This window comes from Spermophilus citellus (assembly GCF_964194105.1).
Source record: "Spermophilus citellus genome assembly, chromosome: 4".
Lineage (NCBI taxonomy): Eukaryota > Metazoa > Chordata > Mammalia > Rodentia > Sciuridae > Spermophilus > Spermophilus citellus.
The window spans coordinates 113,280,891-113,300,641 of NC_138185.1; the positions used below are offsets into that span (position 1 = coordinate 113,280,891).

At 35.4% G+C, this 19,751-nt stretch overlaps 1 protein-coding gene across 2 annotated transcripts in view; it reads right to left on the reverse strand.

The window, feature by feature from the left end:
* Positions 1 to 19,751, reverse strand: part of PIAS1 (protein inhibitor of activated STAT 1) — a 133,007-nt gene that overhangs the window by 91,349 nt on the left and 21,907 nt on the right. For both annotated transcript variants that reach the window (XM_081290333.1, XM_081290334.1), the window contains one exon: positions 6,647 to 7,091. In XM_081290333.1, coding sequence (XP_081146459.1) covers positions 6,647 to 7,091 — 445 coding nt within the window. The remainder of the gene's footprint in view (positions 1 to 6,646; positions 7,092 to 19,751) is intronic.

The window sequence follows — 19,751 nt, forward strand, 5'->3', positions numbered from 1 at the left end:
ATCCTTTGAGAAACATTGTTTTAAATTTGATGTAAAGCAAATACGAGCCAAACTTTTATGACTGCTCCAAATGAATGTGAAGCTGTCCTCTACATCTTAGTCTCTGAAATAATTTGAACTACTAAAAAACTTAAAACTGTGTTAAAAATGTATTTTCTACATGAAAATTTACCTGAGCCAAGAAAGACATAAATAGCTAAATTAGTAACAAATACAAAACTAAGTAATCATTAATTTGTTTATTCAAGTCTAAATCAAATACTACAAACTTATTCTCCCAGTAACCATGAAAAATATTTTGTCTTTGCTATGCTCTATCATGGACCAATTTAAACAATAATATTATAAACTACTGAGAATTATATCTAGGTATGTAACAACAATATTAAAGAATTGAGGAAAAACATCAAGTAATCATCTTGTCTCTGAATGGATATAATAAGGTACTTTTAAATCAAAGTTTTCCTTTTGGCTTTCATAATTATATAAATTCCATAGCTCATCAACACCAACAGCGGCATGCAATGCAAAGAAAACATTTCAAACAAGGTACCCTCTAACACATGGTATTCAATATACTATGAAGATTTAACAATTTTAGTGTCCCATTATTTATATGGATTAATAATATGTGTGTCTTGGCTTTTATTAAGTCAGCTAGTACTTGAGGTTCTCTCCAGCAAAACAAAAGCAGAAATACACAGACACTGACAACTAATTGGAACATGCAAGATATATTTACAAAGTTTTCATCCAAAGTAAGCAAGTAATTTATATGGGTTCTACATTAAACATGATTATTTTTGTAATCAGGTGAAAATTTTAAATACATTAAATTTCAAAGGCATCAATTAAGCACAAAGATTAAAGTGAGGGTGTGGCAATAGGAGGAAGGATATCCTTTTTCCCTATTTCCAATCCTTATTACTATCATTGTTTATGATGGGAAAGTATGGTATACCTTAGCTGTGTTTATATGGCAAAATGGCTAAAATGACACTGAATTAACTGAAATAGAAGATTTCTCACTTGTTATAGTAAAATGATTTGTAGAGCTAATGAATGTTTAGTGAGCCACTGCCACATAACATGTTCCTATCTAGTTAGGGAAATATGCAGATAAATACTGAAGAGCCTTATTTTGAGGAACAACAAAAACACCTAATAAAAGATAAGAGAACAGGGCTGGGGATGTGGCTCAAGCGGTAGCGCGCTCGCCTGGCATGCGTGGGGCCTGGGTTCGATTCTCAGCACCACATACAAACAAAGATGTTGTGTCTGCCGAAAACTAAAAAATAAAAAAAAAAAAAAGATAAGAGAACAGGTAAGAAATAAAAGCTAATTGTGGGTAGGGAAAGAATAGACAGATTAAAGGGAGGAAATCTTAAAAGATTTAATGGAAAAGGAGTTTTTAAAAAGGCGCTGGAATTAGGCCTCAGAATATTCTTAAGTTTTTGATACTGATAAGCAAAAGTATATAATAAAGCAATCATTTAATTTACCTTTATTTCACTTTTCAATTCTAGTTAACTATGAACAATTCGAACAATACTTTCACATGTTTACAAACTAAAGATGTTAAAATTATTCAGTTTTAAACAAAAAATAATGCTGGAGGTTTACAGCTCACTGGTACTGTATGCTTAGTAGATGTGAAGGTCCTGGGATCAATCCCTAGTTTGGGGAGACAGAGACAGAAGAAATAACAACAAAATGATTCCAATAAAGCATTAAAAATTATTCAAATGGGGGTTATCAGAACTTTTGTTTCAGGTTTAGTTCAAAACACAAACCATACATAAAACATTCAATTTACATGTGAACACCTTAAAATGTGTTTAAATCTAGTGCTATAGCCAACAACGGAAGAAAAAGATGAGAAATTAAATTTACCCATTCACGTTCTGGACTCAAGAACTAGTTGTGATCAGCAAACCAGCTATAGACCAAAGTAAGATTTCTCCCCCGCACCCCAACCCCATCACTGGGAATAAGCCAGGGGTACTCTATCACTGAGCTACAATTCTATTTACTTTGAGACAGGGTCCCACTATGTTGTCCAGACTAGTCTCAAATGTGTGATTACCCTGCCTCAGCTTCCAGAGTAGCTGGGATTACACTCTGCACCACTATGCTCAGCTCAGAAATCTTTTTAATAATACGAAGGATCTATAAAAACAGAACTTTAAATATAATCATTCTAAATTCTTCAGATTACTCAGAATCTTTTTTCAATAGTTATTTTTCAGATTTACCAAGCATTCCCCTGCAACAAAGATTCACTGAGTCAATAAAGTTCCACAAATTATTTTTTAGTGAAATCTTTCTATGTGTAATCAAAATGTTTGCTTTTGAGGCTGGGGTTGTAGCTCAGTGGTAGAGCACTTGCCTCGCATGCATGAGGCACTGGGTTTGATCCTCAGCACCACATAAAAATAAATAAATAAAATTTTAAAAACTTATTTTAAAAAAAGTTTGCTTTTATTTTAGTTTTATGATAAGGAGAAACTAACTTTATTTACATATCACCAAGCAATTCTATGTCACCTATTTTGTAATTTTTGTGTGAATATATATCCAAACAATGGAGTTATTCATGAAAATTGGTTTTCAAATCAAATTGTACTTTACCTGTACTGAATCATTGTTATATGCAGCAACTGTGTTTTATAAAAAGTCATCCAAGTATTAAATTAGTGAATACTGAACACTGTTCCTAGGGGAAACACAGGATTAGGTTCCTGTGAGCCTCTGGTCATAACAGTTTTCACTTAAGGATGAATACATAACTTTGTTTAATGTATGTTTCAGTTTAGACACTTTATTTAATAAATACTATTATTCATTAACATTGAATTCATTATCAAATTACCATTAACTCATGCCTGAGCAAATGTTACCTGTATATTCTGTATAAGATACGTCATAGCCGTCTTGCGCTCAGAATGCTAGATAACATTCACCACCACACTTAGGGGCCACTGTAAACAGCAAAATCACCAAAAAAGAAAAAAAAGCACAAATTGCCCCCCCTCCCCAAAGTAGCACTAGATAGAACACAAAGAGGACAGTTGTTTATAGTACAAGGATTAAATCTAAGAAGGCAGAGTGCCACCTTACTCATCAGGCAACTCAAATTTTTCACCATTCTGCAAACGTCCATGAATGAAAGTGATCTATTTAATTATTAATTTTTGACTCACAAATTAATTTCATCAAGCAGGCAAATTTATAATTCAGAATCTACAAATAATGAGGACTGACTTTACAAGAAAAATCTAATTAAATAAATTTCATGGGAAATATCTTAATACTTCAACCTAGCATATTTTAAAAATGTGAAGACTTATACACTGGTGTTCATGAGGAATGGACAAAATTTTATGATGTTGTTTCTTAAATCATCAACCAAAAAAACCCATTTAAGTGTTCTTATGAAGTTTACAGATAAAGAATAAAGATGGAAAAATCATTTAAAATTTACTGTCCATCCTTTAAAGAGTTAATAAGGGAAAATAATATAGAAAGGCATCATACACTGTTTGTAATTTTAACACATAACTTCTTTCTTTCTTTTTTTTTTTTGGGGGGGGGGGAGGAGGGGTTGCATTCGGAGGATCAAACCCAGAACCCTGCATATGCTAAGCATGCACTTTACCACCAAACTACACCTCCATCCTGAATAACATAATGTATGTAAGATCTCCTTAGGGGGGAAAAAAATCAGATGTTTACCTATCAATATTATGCATTTTTAAAAATTCCTAAGAAAGTCAATAACAGTGATACACACTTATAATCCCAGCTTACTTGCAAGGCTGAGGCAGGATATTCACAAATTTGAGAGGTCATCCTGAGCAACTTAGTAAGATCCTGTCTCAGAATTATAAAGACTAAAATAACTTTAATTAAAAAATTTTCAAGCTGGGGGTATAACCCAGGGATACAGTGCTTGCCTAGCATGTTCAAAGCCTTGGGTTCAATTTCCAGTACCAATTCCAAAAAAATTAAATATTACTCAGCGTAATCATGTGTATCCAGTTTGCATTTATACTCTCCATAACAAAATTCATATATGTATTAAACATTATCTAATCACACTGACACTTGAAAATTTGGAAGCTGGGAATCAAATAAAATAAAAGCCACCAATATGTTTTCTTTTCCAAATTCAGATGACATTAATTGTAGCATGTTTTTAATAGTGAAAAACTAGAAAATTTTGTCATTAATAACAATTAAATAATGGAATAGTATACAGTCTTTAATAAGAAATGAGCTAGACTATATATATATATATATATATATATATATATATATATGTACACACACACACACACACACACACACACATATACATATATACACACAATACAGACTTTATATAGATGTAGGTATGGCTTTAATTTAAAATAAGAGATCAGACAAGAAAAGATATTTATACTAATGAGGGGAAAAAATACAAGGCAAATCACACAATACTAGGTACATGATTCCTTCTGTTACCAGCCAGGCACAGTGGCACATGCGTGTAATCCCAGCAAGTTGGGAACATGAGGCAGAAGAATTACAAATTTAAGGTCAGCTTCAGCAATATAGTGAGACCCTTAGCAACTGAGTGTGACCCTGTCTCAACATAAAAAATGAAAAAAGGACTGGCAATATAGGTCAGTAGTAAATTATCCTTGGATTCAATCAGGAAGAAAGGAAAAGCAGGGAGGGCAAACAAGAAGAAAAAAATTGCTTTTATTTGTATGGGTATACACACTAAATTGCTAACAAGGAAGGGGATTTAGCAACTGGGGGTACACTGGGGATTGAAACCAGGGATGCACTACCACTAAGTTATATCAGCAGCCCTTTATATTTTTTATTTTGAGACAGGTCTCTTACTAAGTGGTTGAGCCTGGCCTTGAACTTATAATTTTCCTACCTCAGCCTCCTGAGTATCTGGGATAACAGGCATGCCACTGTGCCTGGAGATAATTTTTATTTTTCACAATGAGCTTATGTAAGTTTTATAAGCATTAGGTAGGTTCTCAACAAATATTCTCTTTTGTTATGGCCAGTTAAATAAAATATGAATAAAATTCATGTTATTTGAAAATTACTCCTGACATCTTGATTCCAGTAAATTCTACGAAATATAAGTAAAAACCACCACTTCCCAGTTCAAAGATGGATTTCAGTAAATGTTCTTAAAAAATATTCAACACTCACCAATTCCCAAAACTGAAATGCTTAATGATTTATGACAGGCATCAACAAACTTTTTCTATTAAGAGCCAGAGAGTTGGCTCAGGAGGCCAAGGCAAGAGAACTGTAAGTTCAAAGCCAGCTTCAGCAACTTAGTGAGGCCTTAAACAATTTAGCAAGACCTTGTCTCTAAATAAAATATATAAAAGGGCCAGAGATGGGGCCCAATGGTTAAGCACCCAGATAGTAAATATTTTAGACTTTGCAGGCACACATGGTCTCTGTTACATATTCTTTGATTCTGTTTTGTTTTTACAACTCTACAAATATTGTTAAAAAATTCTTGGCCAAACACACACATGCTAGGATAATAAACTTGCCAGCCATAGTTTTGCCCACCACTGATTTATAATGTACCAGCATCTAGAGTCTAATATTTTTTAAATATTTATTTAGTTGTAGATGAACATACAGTATCTTTATTTTTATGTGGTGCTGAGGATCGAACCCAGTGCCTCACACATACAAGGCAAGCATTTTACCACTGAGCTACAGCCCCAGCCCCTAGAAGTCTAATATTTTATTTTATTTTTATATATTTATTTTTTAGTTATCAGCGGACACAACATCTTCGTTTGTATGTGGTGCTGAGGATCGAACCCGGGCCGCACACATGCCAGGCAAGCGCGCTACTGCTTGAGCCACATCCCCAGCCCAAAGTCTAATATTTTAAATGTTACACCAAGGATGTTAAAGGTCACAGGGGTCAGTTTTATTCTACATTAAGTGACATTATAGCACTTAAAATTACAAGCTGATTAATACATTTAATTCTACATGTTAGACAAACTAATAAAACAGTGTGAGAACACAGTAAATAAAATTTCAAGTATTCATATTATATAATCATGATCATGTGTGTGCCTATAAAGCACACATATCCATTTGGAAAAAAAATCAGCTGAATTTAAATGCTATACATCAAAGATCAAGTCTCCTTTTATGATACTTAAAATCATTCACACATTCAAGTAATCAAAATTAGTTAGTCTTCACTGAAAATTAAGAACTGGATTCAGAGACCGGTAGTGATTTATTTGGCTTTAATTTTTTTTAATTTATAAGGGTTATTATAAAATATTAACCAACAACATCAAATATTACTCTGAAGTCCATATTCTTGCTGGATGTGGTGGCATAAGCCTATATCCCAGCAACTCCGGAGGCTGAGGCAGGACCACAAATTCAAGGCCAGCCTACACAATTTAGCAAGACCTTGTCTCAAAAACTAAAAAGGGATAGGGATATATCTCAGTACTACACCACCCCAGGTTTAATTCCCAATATCAAAAAAATTTTTCATTATGAATAATAAACAGTCTAATTAAAAGTCTCAAATGAAAAATTTATCCTGCAAAAGAAACCAAATACTCTTTTATGATAATCTTACCTAGACTGGTGGGTTTTATCAGTTCATCCAATAAGTCATAAAATGGTAGTTTTTGAAGTTTTATATCTGGATGGACTGGATGAAGAGCTGATGTAAGATGTGGGAGTTCCAGTTCATGTTTAGGTCCCAGGAGAGAAACAGGGAGTAACGGTGATGATGCAGGGTGACCATCATAAGTGAGCTGTGGAATGGTGGATGGAGACAAAGTTGCTGGCATAGGACTTGAATGTACATTAGGGATGGACAAGTCCGCAGGCGTCATGATTTTCTGGGGGAACCGTCGCCTATAGAGTTCTTTAATTTTCATTTGTACAGCAGGACTACAGCCAGCCTTTAGCAAATGCAGGGCTTTTGTGAGAAGTTCGTGTTTGCGTCCGTGCTTGTTTCTCCCAGCGTAGCCCAACAGTACTTGTAGTTCAGAAACTCTAAGGCTCATAACCATTTGCTTAGAGAAAAAATAAAATGTAAAATGTTAGTATCCAATAAAATAATCTATAATATTAACAATATATTACTATAACCCCTCCCTTCCTTATGATTTGCTTAAAGGACAAATCATTGACAATTCTAATGATTTTAAACTTAAAAGTTAATCACTTAAATAACCAAATAAATTTAAAATTAATGTTCACAGATTCATTGACTTCCCCCCAGGATTAAGAAAGATGTAAGATAAAGTATACACCAGGTACACATCCACTGTTAATGATGAAATTGTCAGGTATTCATCAAACGCTGAGTCTCCAGGAGAGTGCGCTATATAGATAGCAAAGGTGATAACGTGCCTTCAAGAACATTTCTGGTTTTGTGGGGGGAAAATTATAAGTATATTTGAAACAAACAGTCCACCTCAAACACTAGATGTAGGAAGAATATCAGTAACATTATCAAGTATTACATTCTGTAGTAACTCTGGAATGTATAAGACTTAAACTATACCTTTTTTGGTCCCTTATATACCAGATCCTAAATTTGATATTTTCATATGGGCTGCCATTTTTTTTTCTTTTTACAACTCCACAGGTGTCATCTTTTCTGCTTTACATACGAGAAGACCAGTTCAGAAAGTTTGAATAACTTAGTATGGCCACATAACCTAAGTAGCAGATGAAAGTCAAACCCAAATATATGGGTTTCTAAAAATTCAGGCTCTTTTCACTAAACCATTAGGAAAAGAACAGAGCTAGACGTATATTACTTTTACTCCACTTGGAAGGCCAGGTTGAAAGTCCAAAAATTTGATCTACATGCCACAACATACATGAAAACAGTGGATTCCGTTTTCCAATAGTTCAGTTTTTAAACTATTTTTACTGGATATTTTTCATGTCTTTGTTTTAGCACTTATTTTCTGCTTATATAAGTGATTCTATTACTAGGCTAAAGTTCTCTAAGGCACATGATGATGTTATCCTTAGCATCCAGGACTAAGGCCTGACAATAGTAGAAACTTAAAAATGTCTAGAGAGGAAATGAATAAACAAGAATGGTATATCAGATGAAATGGATGGAGGTGAAGCTATAGTGAAAAGTTATCCAAATGAATACCTAAACACATGTGCTCTATAGAGGCATACAAAAAGACATAACAAAACTTTGAAAATAAATTCTAGGGTCTGGGGCTCAGCGGTAGCACATTTACCTAGCATGTGTGAGACACTGGGTTTGATTCTCAGCACCATATATAAATAAAAAATATAAAGTTCTATCAAAAACTAAAACTAAAAATAAAAATTTTAATAAATTCTACCCCAAATCCCATATTATCAAAGGTTATAAAATCGCTAACTATAATGTCAGCAAGATACCATTTTCTCTCTGCTCAACAAAATGTCCCAAACAGCACAAAATAGGCTTAAGAATTTTATTATTTATTTTCAAGGGAATAAGGAATTCAGAGTGTGACTGCACACACCTTTAATCCCAGCAACTAAGCCTGAGGCAGGAGAATCGCCAAGTTCTACCCTCAGCAAATCAGCAAGGCCCTAAGCAACTTAGTAAGACCCTGTCTCAAAAAGTAAAGTAAACCAATCTGCAGGATAGAACCAGGTGGGGGGCATAGGGAATTCAAACTGAAATGCACTACTAGTAAGTGTGCTCTGTTTTTAAAAGAAACAACATGAAATTTCAAGGGTTTAAGGTTAAAAATAAGTTTAAATTGGCATTGGACATATATACTTCATTTTATAGGGGAAAAGAAGTACAAAATTTAAGGAGATCTTTCCATTTCAAGTTAACTCCATTTTTCCTAAGTAAAAAATAAAATCAGCAATACAGTGATTACCATGAACTCTTTCTTTTTAAAGTATTTTTTTTTTTCGTTTTCAGCGGACACAACATCTTTTATTTGTGTATGGTGCTGAGGATTGAACCCAGCACCACACGCATGCCAGGTGAGCACGCTACCGCTTGAGCCACATCCCCAGCCCCTACCATGAACTCTTCACACGACAGTAAAAGTATTTAAACACAGCACAGAGAGCCAGAGAGGTGGCATATGCCTGTAATCCCAGCTAACTGGGAGGCCAACACAGAAGAATCATTTGAGCCTAGAAGTTCAAGACAGCCTGGGCAACAATTTGAGACACAGTCTTAAAATAAATAGGTAAAAATAAAGCACAGACTTATAATTGTTCTATTTTTATGGAAAAACACATTGACAAGTTACATAAGTTAAAATCTCCTGCTGCTAGGTCCAAAGAAAAAGTTAGTGATACAACAATAAACCTAACTGCTCTTAGTTATATTTTTTGACCGCCTCTGAAAGGCAAAGCAAGCAAAAGCAACAGCTAAAATAATACCTAGTACACAGAATGTACTTAACAAGCCATGACTTCTAATTTTTTTTTTTAACATCAATCATCACAATTATGAGGCAGGTATAGTCCCCGTTTTTTACATGGGAAATAGTAAAGCTAAGAAAGTTGTTGACCAAAGCTAAGAAAGTTATTGACCAAAGAAAGTTGTTGACCTGCTTAGGGGAAAGGGGAAAAAAATAGAGCAATGGATTTAATCAATAAGAACTTTGTAGCTCCAGTCAGGTGTGCAGTGATACATGCCTGTAATTCCAGTGGCTCGAGAGGCAAAGACAGGAGGACTGCAAGTTCAAAGCCAGCCTTAGCAATGGCGAGGGACTAAATAACTCAGTGAGACCCTGTCTCTAAAAAAACACAAATTGGGCTGGGTATATGACTCAGTGGTTGAGTGCCCCGAGTTCAATCTCCAGTACCTCCCCTCCCCAAAAAGGAACTTTGTAGCCAGGAGCAGTGACACATGCCTGTAATCCCAGCAGCTTGAGAGGCTAAGGCAGGAGGAGTTCAAAGCCAGCTTCAGCAACTTAGTGAGGCCCTAAGCAACTCATAAGACCCGGTCTTTAAATAAAATGTAAAAAAGGTTGGGGATATGGCTCAATGGTTAAGCACCCCCGAGCTCAATCCTCAGTACTTAAAAAAAAGTTATAGTTTGTACTTGAGTAGTTTCAGCAGACAGTACCAAGTTTAAAAAACATAATGAAGGACTGGCTTTGAGGGTATTTAAAATAAAGTAGGAAGGAATGAGAAAGAGGGAAGAGGAAAATGCTTGGGAGTGATATTGGCCAAATTATAATGTCATATTGCATGTACAAATATGTAACAACAAATTCTACTAATATATACCACTATAATGCCACCAATAAAAAATGTGGGGAAAAAATATAAAATGAACTGGGAATGTAGATCAATGATGAAGTCCCTGCCCCTGGGTTCAATCCCCATTTCAGGGGTGTGGGGGAGGTGAGAAGAAAAACATAACAACTTTCAATCTTAAAAAAAAAAAAAAAAAACACCAATTACTAAATGGGCAAATGAATTAACAGATACTTTTCAAAAGAAAAAAATACAAATGACAAAGAAATTATGAAAAAAATGTTCAACATCATTAGTAATTAGACAAATGCAAATCATAGTAATGTAGCCACATCAATGTTCATAGCAGCTCAATTCACAATAGCTAAACTGTGGAAGCAACCCTCAATAGATGAATGAATAAAGAAACTGTGGTATATATACACAATGGAATATCACTCCGAATTAAGAGAGAATAAAATAATGGCATTTGCAGGTAAATGGATGGAGTTGGAGAATATCATGCTAAGCGAAGTAAGCCAATCCCCAAAAAACAAAGGCCAAATGTTCTCTCTGATAAGTGCTTGCTGATCCACATAGGGGCATGGAAAAAATAGAGGAACTTTGGGCAAAGGGGAGGGTTAGGAGCGTGCTCGGGGGCAGGAAAGATGGTGGAATAAGATGGACATCATTACCTTAGGTACATGTATTACTACATATATGGTGTGATGCTACATTGTGTACAACCAGAGAAATGAAAAACTGTGTTGCAATTGTGTACAATGAATCAAAATGCACTCTGCTGTCATATACACTTAATTAAAATTAATTAATTTTTTAAAACTGAGATTTCAAATCCCACCAGTCTGAATGACAGTCATCAGGAACACAAATAATAATAAATGCTGAACAGAATGTGGAGAAAAAAAAACAACACTTTTCTATTGTTGGTGGGAGTATAAATTATTACAATCACAATGAAAATCACTATGGAATTTCCTCAAAAGACTAGGAATAGAACCACCATATGACCCAGCTGTACCACTCCTCAATATTTATCCTAAGAATTAAACTCAGCAAACTGTAGTGATACATGCATACCCATGTTTATAGCAGCACAATTCACAATAGCCAAATTATGGAACCAACCTAGGTGTCATCAACAGATGAATGAAGAAAATGTAGTGTGTGTGTGTGTGTGTGTGTGTGTGTGTGTGTGTGTGTACGGTTTTATTCAGTCATAAAGAAGCAAGGAAGAATGTCATTTGCAAGAAAATGGATGGAACTTATAATTATGTTAAGTGAAAAAAGTCAAACTCAGAAGGTCAAGGGTCATATGTTCTCTCATATGAAGCTAAAGAGGAAAATGAAAAAGGGTCGGGGGAGGTGATCTCATGAAAATCAAAGGGAGATTAGCAGAGGAAAAGGACCAGTGGGAGGAGGAGAAGTGGGAAAGTGCTGGGGAGTGATATTGGCCAAATTATAGTCATATTGTGTGCATCTACAAATATGTATAACAACAAATCCCACCACTCTGTACTAACTACAATGCACCAATAAAATAATGTGGGAAAAATACAGTTTGAAGACCCTCCCCAAAATAAATAAAATAAAATGAAGTAGGGACATAAAAAGGAGCCATATCAAGCTGGGTTGGGTCTGGAGTCAGGTAAGTGAGCACCTTAAATTCTGCACCCTAGTGCTTCACTCACCTCATCCTAGTCCCAGATCTACCAAGCACTTTGTCTAGTTTGATAGCAGACTCTTAAGTATGTTTAAAAAGAGAGGGGAAAGCAAGTAAAAAGGAAGAGTAAAGATCCTGGAAACTAAGGCAACAGGTCTCTGAGTAACAGCTTCAGGGATTAGAAAATGAACAAATACAGAAAGATCAAATGAGACAGAGAGAGATGTCCACCCTGGAGAACCCTGGAGAGATACTTTGGAGACACACAGAGATGGGGAGGAGGAGGCAGAAAAAAGAAATGAAATTTTATATAGAAATGTGGAGAGGCAACTCAAAGACATTCCATTTGACAAATCTCCTTTTGTATTATATTCAACCATCCTCATATCTATAATAACATAAAATCTGAAGATACTAAGTAATGTAAATAAAGGAAGAAATGAATGGATAGATGAAATAGAATGGTAGATAAATACATGTGTACTTTAAAAAAAATTTTAAAACTTGCTGAATGTCACACAACAAATTCCACATCAAAAGTACTTCCACATTTTAACATACTGTTTAAACAAATTGCATGCCTTTTAATTAGGAAACAGAAAAATATCTACTAGAAGATAAATTTAACAACTGGTGCGGTGGTGCATGCCAGTAATCCCAGGGGCTGGGGAGGTTTAGGTAGGAGGATTGCAAGTTCAAAACCAGCCTCAGCAAAAGCAAAGCACTAAGCAACTCAGTGAGACCCTATCTCTAAATAAAATACAAAAGAGGGCTGGGGATGTGAGTTCAATCCCGTTAAAAAAAAAAAAAAAAAAAAAAAGTAGGTGGTTAAAGTAAGTATAAAAAAGATTTTAAATATTTTTCATTTTTTAAAAAAATAAAGTATATGGATTTATATCAACCATTGAACAGTATAATCACATGCAAAGAAAGATCAGGTGGTATCTATTGATATTATTGTACCAACTGCTACATATTCTCCTACCCTCCCCCAGGAGTACTCTACCACTGAGCTAACATCCCAAGACTCCCCTTCTCCCCTTTTTTACTTTCTTTAATTTTGAGATAAGAGTCTCCCTAAATTGCCTAAGCTGGCCTTGAACTTTCAATCCTCCTGCCTCACTCTCCCAAGTAGCTAGGATTATAGGCATGCAACACCACAGCTGGCTGTGGTATTCTCAAGGACTGCAGGAGCACGAAGTTTAAAAAAAAAAAAAAAAAAAAAAAAAAACTAAAGGGAGTAGAAAACACTGCAACATCTAAAGCACCACTTAATCGAAAAGCTGCAAGAATCGTGAAGTAGTCGATTCACAATGTACAATGCTGACAACAGAGGAAAACTAGGCACATAAATACATCTGAGATGTTGAAATTTTTTAATCTGCCATATGTTTAAAAATCTCCAAGGGCTGGAGTTGTGGCTCAGTGGTAGAGCACTTGCCTAGCATGCATGAGTTCAATCCCCGGGACCACATAAAAATAAACAAAAAAATAAAGGTATTGTGTCCAATCTGCAACTTAAAAAAAAAAAAAAAAAAACTTTCCATTTGTTAGTTCTACAACAAAATGAATACTTACAACTAAAGGTAACATCAACCACTACTACTATAGAAATTATTATCTCCTTGGCAATTTCATAGCTTTCTTCCTCAAATGATATAGTTCTTAGAATTGTAGAAGATTAAAAATGCCAGAAGTGTATATATTCTGTACAGAAGAGCATTCCATGAGTAGCATCTTCTTAAAATTTTTAAAGAGGGGCTGGGGATGTGGCTCAAGCGGTAGCGCGCTCGACTGGCATGCGTGTGGCCCGGGTTCAATCCTCAGCACCACATACCAACAAAGATGTTGTGTCCGCCGAGAACTAAAAAAATAAAATAAAATATTAAAAATTCTCTCTCTCACTCTCTCTTTAAAAAAAAATTTTTAAAGAGATATGCACATAATTTTATTTTATTTTAGAGAGAGAGAGAGAATTTATATATATATATATATTTTTTTTTTTTTAGTTTTCGGCAGACACAACATCTTTGTTTGTATGTGGTGCTGAGGATCGAACCCAGGCCGCACGCATGCCAGGCGAGGGCGCTACCGCTTGAGCCACATCCCCAGCCCTGAGCACATAATTTTCAAATCCAAATCATTTTAACAAGAAAAAACAGCAGCTAAGTGCCCCACCCGCAATTTTCAAATCCCTGCAGCAACCATTTTGACTTTTTAGCTATTTCTTCTAGAATTTTTCATTATGATCTATTCTTAATTTTTCATTTTAGGTATTTATTGACTTCCCATGGTAACAAAATGTTTAGCTCTGTCACATCTCTCTTCCCACCTCATCATCATAATTTGTGGTAGAATCAACTGTCAATATTATTTTCAGCCATTATAATAATATAACAGCTAAACCATTATTAGAGTTAATAACTGCACCATTTCCCCACCTGCTTAGTTATCTTAAGTATTGACTGCCTATTCATCTGCAAACTGCTACAAAGTCTAACTTTCCTCTTCATATATTCAAATATATCAGGTAATTCTGTTTTAATTTCTTTCTTAAAGACTTCCTTCCTGTGGGCCTGGTGCCACACACCTGTAATCCCAGAGGCTCAGAAGGCTATGGCAGGAGGATCACAAGTTCATTCAAGATCAGCCTCAAAAACTAAGCAAGGCCCTAAGCATCTTGGAGAGATCCCGTCTCAAAATTAAAACAAATAAAAATAAAAAGGGCTGGGGAATGTGACTCAGTGGCTAAGCAACCCTGGGTTTAATCTTTAGTACCAAAACAACAACAACAACAACAACAACAAATCTTACTTCCTAAAGCTCTCCATCATGTTCCAATCTAGACTTAAATATCTAAGCCTGATGTACAATTATGATCACGGAATTTTCCATTAACTTATCCTGGGAATTCTCTTTTATACTGGATCTCCTGTTTCCTAATCTCATTTCTACTTCTTTCTTGGTTTTCTCTTTTAGTGGGGTATTTTTCCAGTAGCTTTCAGAGAAGGGGAGCATGGGAAGGTTTTGTTTTATTCACTACATTATGTCTTTAAAAATCTTCATTTACCTGTACTTAACTGAATGGCTCAGTGCAGAATTCTAGAGAGGAAATCATGTTTTGTAAACATTTTGAATGTCTTTCCTCATTGTCTTCTGGTTCCCAGTGTTGGTATTAAGAAGACTGGCACCATTCATATCTTTAATCTTCATAGTCAACTGTGTATCCCCCTCTGGAAGCCTTATTCCTCTTTATGTGTTCTGAAATTTAACGATATTGTACCTTTGGGTTGGTTTTGTTTTTGTTTTGTTTGTTTGCATGAACTGATAATTGCTGACCCTTTAAGATAAGCTGGGCATGGTAGTGCACGCCTGTGATCCCAGCAGCTTGGGAGGCTGAGGCAGGAGGATTATGAGATCAAAGCCAGCTTCAGCAACTTAACCAGGCCCTAAGCAACTCAAGGAGACTCTGTTTCTAAATAAAATGTAAAAAAGAGCTGGGGATGTGGCTCAATGGCTAAGCATCCCTGGGTTTAATTCCTGGTACCAAATATAACAAAAATAATAATAAATAAATAAATAAAATTAAAGATACATGTCCTTCAGTTCAGCTCTGGGAAATTTTATGCCAGTAAATCTTCTTTCAGTTTTGTGTTGTTGTTGTTGTTCTCTTTCTTATATGCCTATCAGAATACTGGCCTTCCAAAACGAATTCTCTAAGTATTCTCAGGGAAGAGTAGGGAAGAATGGGAGAGCAGACATGTATGCCCCCACCATTCAGTAAGAAGGCATTTCTCAGGCTGGGGTTGTAGCTCAGTGGTAAATCACTTGCCTAATATGTGAGACACTGGGTTAGATTCTCATCACAGAATTTATTAAAGATCCATCAGAGAAGGTATTTTTAAAAAGAAGGCATTTCCTTCAATTGTCTTTTTAGGACATATAAAACTTATTATAAAAATAGACACGTGTAGGTGAACACTATCTCAACTACACAAAGGCAGGGTCCATATTCTGAAAAAGACAGACAATATTTAAGTAACAGCAATAAGAAGGGTGCTTTTTGCAATTAAATAGAAAGTGCCAGTTTTATTGTCTCATTAGCTATGACCGTATACTATTAAAGGTCATATCTAAATTGTGAATAAGAATTAGATGCTACTAGTGAACAACATAATTATTCTCATTCGCACATCCCACTGCAATGGTTTATAGGATTAGTCATAAGGCAGACCCTATGAGTCTGTATCTGGTAACACTTTATAACTAATTATAGGCCAGAATGAATTCTAAAGATAGCCAAACTAGGCATTTAATAATGTCATAATATTTCATTTATACTTTTGCTTTCTATCCACAAACCAAAGGAATAATCAAAAGGTCTATAATAGCAAACATTAAAGCATGCACAGTACAACAAAAATATTTCATTCATTATTTTCTGGTCAGATTCATTCAATGGGACTGAATTTTGGATTATTTCTAATCCTTCCCATTAGAAACAGTTAATAAGTAGATGGTAGGTTAGCAATCTGTCGACAATGCCTAGTTCAACCAGAAAACCTAGTTAGACAGTTTCTACTCAAAGCAGTAAATCAGGTTGGTGACATACTTCTCCATAATCTTTCTTCCACCCAATGTCTCATCTTTTATTTATTTATTTCTTAAGCTAACTGGAAAATTACATGTTGTACCTATCCATCCCAGCTGATAGAATAGAGATCAGGAGAGGAGAAAGACTATCATATTGATTGCACTGAGCTCCCACAAAATATTATAATTATACATAAATGGAGATTCCATTCTCCTTTAAGCAAACTATAAACTTAACACTGTTGAAATGGTGTATGAGCTTCAATTTTTGACAGGCAATTTAAATGTGATCCTCATTTATGTACTACATTTACTGTAACTATTTTACGTACTTCAAAAGCTCCTTCTTGATAACTTGAATCCTAAAAATAACAAATCTTAAGTCAGAATGTTTTTAAAATCTGAATATAATATTTTTCACAATAAAAAAATTAGCTTAAGCCAAACATGGTGGCACACACCTGTAATCCCAACAGTTCAGGAGACTGAGGCAGAAGGATCACAAATTCAAAGCCAGCCTCAGCAACTTGGCAAGACCCTGTCTCAAAATAAAAAATAAAAAAAAGCAAGGAATGTGGCTCAATGGTTAAGAGGCCCTGGGCTCAATTCCAGGTACAAAAAAACAAAAAACAACAACAACTATATATATATATATATATATATATATATAAATATATATAAATATATATATATATATATAATTTTTAAAACTATATATATATATATATATATAATTTTTAAATATAATTTAAAATTGTAGGATTTAAAACACATTGACCAACTCCTTATGCAGAAGTGCAGAGCCAAAAAAAATATGGTTCCTCTTTCAGGGGAAAAGATGCTCTGCACAGATATACAATAAAATGCCTTTTGGGCTGGGGATGTGGCTCAAGCGGTAGCGCGCTCGCCTGGCATGCGTGTGGCCCGGGTTCGATCCTCAGAACCACATACCAACAAAGATGTTGTGTCCGCCGAGAACTAAAAAATAAATAGTAAAAATTCTCTCTCTTTAAAAATAAATAAATAAATAAATAAATAAATAAATAAATAAATAAATAAATAAATAAATAAGATGCCTTTTAAAATCAGGCCTGATAGCACACACCTGTAATCCTAGTAATTCGGGTGCTGAAGCAGGGGGATCACAAATTCAAGGCCAGCCTCAGCAACTTAATAAGACTGTAAACAACTTAGTGAGACCCTATCTCAAAAGTAAAAAGGGCTGGGGATATAGCACAGTGATAAAGCATCCCTAGGTTAAATCCCTAGTACAAAAAAAAAAAAAAAAAAAAAAAAGAATTTATGGAAGTAACACCAATAGGATGAGTGAGGCAGGAAGAGACAAATAGGTCTGGGGTTGTGGCTCAGTGGTAGAGCACTCGACTAGCAGTGCGAGGCCCTGAGCTGGAGCCTCAGCACCACATAAAAATAAATAAGTGAAATAAAGGTATTGTGTCCAACTACAACTAAAAAATAAATTTAAAAAAAGAGACAAATAACTTCTAATAAGCTAGGTACAGTGAAATATGCTTATAATCCCAGCCACTTGGGAGACCAAGGTGGGAGGGTTCCAAGTTCAAGTTCAAGGCCAGCTCAGGAAACTCTGTGAGATACTATCTCAAAATTTAAAAAGGGGTAGGGATATAGCTCAGTGGTACAGTATTTGCCTAGCATGTGCAAAGCCCTGGATTCCATCTCCAATACCACACACATTAAAAAAATCTATTCTCAGGCTGGGGGTGTGGCTCAAGCGGTAGGCTCGCCTGGCATGCGTGCGGCCCGGGTTCGATCCTCAGCACCACATACCAACAAAGATGTTGTGTCCGCCGAGAACTAAAAAAATATTAAAAAAAATTCTTTCTCTCTCTCTCTCTCTCTCCTCTCTCACTCTCTCTTAAAAAAAAAAAATCTATTCTCTATGGGGCTGGGGCTCAGCAGTAGTGCACTTGCCTGGCATGTGTGAGGCACTGGGTTAGATTCTCAGCACCACATATAAATAAATAAATAAAAAGATCTGGCGACAATTAAAAAAAAAAAAAAAAACTCCTCTCTAAAGGTTACAGCAACAAACAGGAATTATTTATCTACATATATGGTAAAAAAGGAACTGTGATAATGGAAATAAAGAAGACAAGGCCAGGAAATTCTGCAAGTAAAAACTGAAGGTTATGGTCAATATTGTGGCTTATGGTGGGTCTTTGAAAAATTAGTACTATACTTGATCATGAGGACCATCATCATTTACTTTCAAAATAAAATCTAAAAAATAATAACCAGGCTGGGCGTCTGGCCCATGCCTACAATTTCAGACTCCAGGGGCTGAGGCTGAGGCAGCAGGACTGCAAGTTTGAGGTCAGCCTGAGCAACTTAGTGAGACTATGTTTCAAAATAAAAGGGCTGAGGTATGGTTCAGTGATAGAACACCTCTGGGTTCAGCCTCCAGCACTACCAAAAAAAGGAAGAAAAGATAAGAGGTGGACCTGGTGGTACATGCCTATAATTCCAGCCACCCAGGAGGCTGAGGCAGGAGGATTGCAAGTTCAAAGCTAGCATCAGCAACTTACAACCCTAAGCAACTTAGTGAAAGCCCGTCTCAAAATAAAAAAATAAAAAGGGCTGGGGATATGGCTCAGTGGTTAAGTGCCCCTGGGTTCAATCCCTGATGAAAGGAAAAGGAAAGGGGAAGGGGAAGGAAAGGAAGAAAAGAAAGGACTTTTAAGAAATTTTTAAGTCTATCAAACTCTAAAATATCAAATATTCTTTTCTAACCCTCCTCCAACCAAAAACAAACATAACACAGCATTTGCAATGGAAATACCACCCCATTTAATTCAAGTTTCACACAGGAAGCAATGAAAGAAACAGTATACCCTATCTGAAAGTTGAGATGCCTAATGAAGAAAGATATATTTACAAAATAAAAAGTGAGAAAAAGAATGCTTTCTATAAGTAAACAAAGCTTTTGAATTACAGCCTTTAATTTAGGTTCCAGAACAGAAATCAAGGAAAAGCCTTAAAGGGATGTATTAGAAGAACTATTTCAGAGTAGCAGGTGTAATTAGTTTACAGAGTTAGCAAGAAAATGGAGTTAAACTCAAAGTCAGATCCAAAGTCCACATAATGCTGCAAGAATACTATTAGATAATTTAAAAATGCTTTGGGAACAATATAAACACAGGATCAGAACATAAAACAGAACTAAGATCTCCCTGCCTAATCCTAC